Source organism: Lycium barbarum, chromosome 8, assembly GCF_019175385.1.
Source record: "Lycium barbarum isolate Lr01 chromosome 8, ASM1917538v2, whole genome shotgun sequence".
NCBI lineage: Eukaryota > Viridiplantae > Streptophyta > Magnoliopsida > Solanales > Solanaceae > Lycium > Lycium barbarum.
Window position 1 is genome coordinate 91,687,478 of NC_083344.1, and position 1,292 is coordinate 91,688,769.

The 1,292-nt window shown below is 36.6% G+C and overlaps 1 protein-coding gene across 1 annotated transcript; it reads right to left on the reverse strand.

Moving 5' to 3' along the window:
• Window positions 1-358: 358 nt before the first annotated feature.
• Window positions 359-982, reverse strand: LOC132607950 (uncharacterized). Its single transcript, XM_060322032.1, has one exon. The coding sequence runs from the start codon at window positions 980-982 to the stop codon at window positions 359-361; it is 624 nt and encodes a 207-aa protein (XP_060178015.1).
• Between the last annotated feature and the right edge of the window lie 310 nt (window positions 983-1,292).

Here is a 1,292-nt window from a genome sequence, read left to right on the forward strand (position 1 = left end):
TATGCTGAAAACAAAATCCCAAAAAGGTATATATGTTCTTGGATAAGGATGAAAAAAAGAAAAAAAAAGGGTGGCTGCCCACTTTTTTATATCTATTGTATTTCCTAATAAATTTATCAAGAGGATGATAAGTGGTAAACATAACAACATCACGAAACTTCCTTTTAAATATTAACACAATCTAAAGTATGCAATGTTCATATATCGTCAAATTCACGTAGGGAGTGCGAAGTAAATATATTCTTACTATAAAGATATGATCAATAGAAAATTCAAGTATTAATTTTAAGAAAAAAGTTTTTGGGGGTGTTACAACTCTCTCCCCCTTAAGAAAATTCGTCCCAAAATTTACCTTATGCTAGTCTCGAAACAAATGGGGATATTGAATTCGCATATCCTCTTCTCGCCCCCAGGTAGCGTCTTTGCTAGAATGATTTCTCCAAAGGACTTTTACTAATAGGATTTTCTTGTCTCTAAGCTCTTTTGTCTCATGCGCCAAGATTTGGACAGGTTCTTCTTCGCATGTCAAGTCAGGAGTGACCTCAATGGATTCAACAGGAAGAATATGAGATGGATCTGAGCGATATCTTCTAAGCATAGAAACTTGGAAGACATTGTGGATCTTATATAACTCCGGTGGAAGAGCTATTTTATATGAAACTGGGCCAACTCTCTCAAGTACTTCGTATGGTCCAATAAATCGAGGACTAAGTTTTCCTTTTTGGCCAAATCTCATAATCTTCTTCCATGGAGAAACCTTTAAAAACACCTTATCTCCCACTTGATGCTCAATTTCAGGCCTCTTAAGATCAGCATAAGACTTTTGTCTATCTATATCAATTTTTAGACGATCCTTGATGATTTTTACCTTATCTTCAGTTTGTTGCACAATCTCAGGACCAACCAATTTTCTTTCACCAACTTCACTCCAATAAAGAGGAGTTTTACATTTTCTGCCACATAATGCTTCATAAGGAGGCATGCCAATACTTGATTGGTAGCTATTATTGTAAGCAAATTCTATCAAGGCTAGGTGTCTGTCCCAACTACCCTCAAATTCCATAAGCAAGCTCGAAGCATATCTTCTAAGATTTGAATTACCCTCTCAGATTGGCCGTCTATCTGAGGATGGAAAGAAGTACTAAAGTTCAACCTAGTGCCCAAAGCTTCTTGCAAGCTAGTCCAGAATCTTGATGTAAACCTCGGGTCTCGGTCAGATACAATAGAAACAGGAACTCCATGTAGCCTCACAATCTCATTAACATACAGTTCTGCTAAATGTTTAAGTAGGT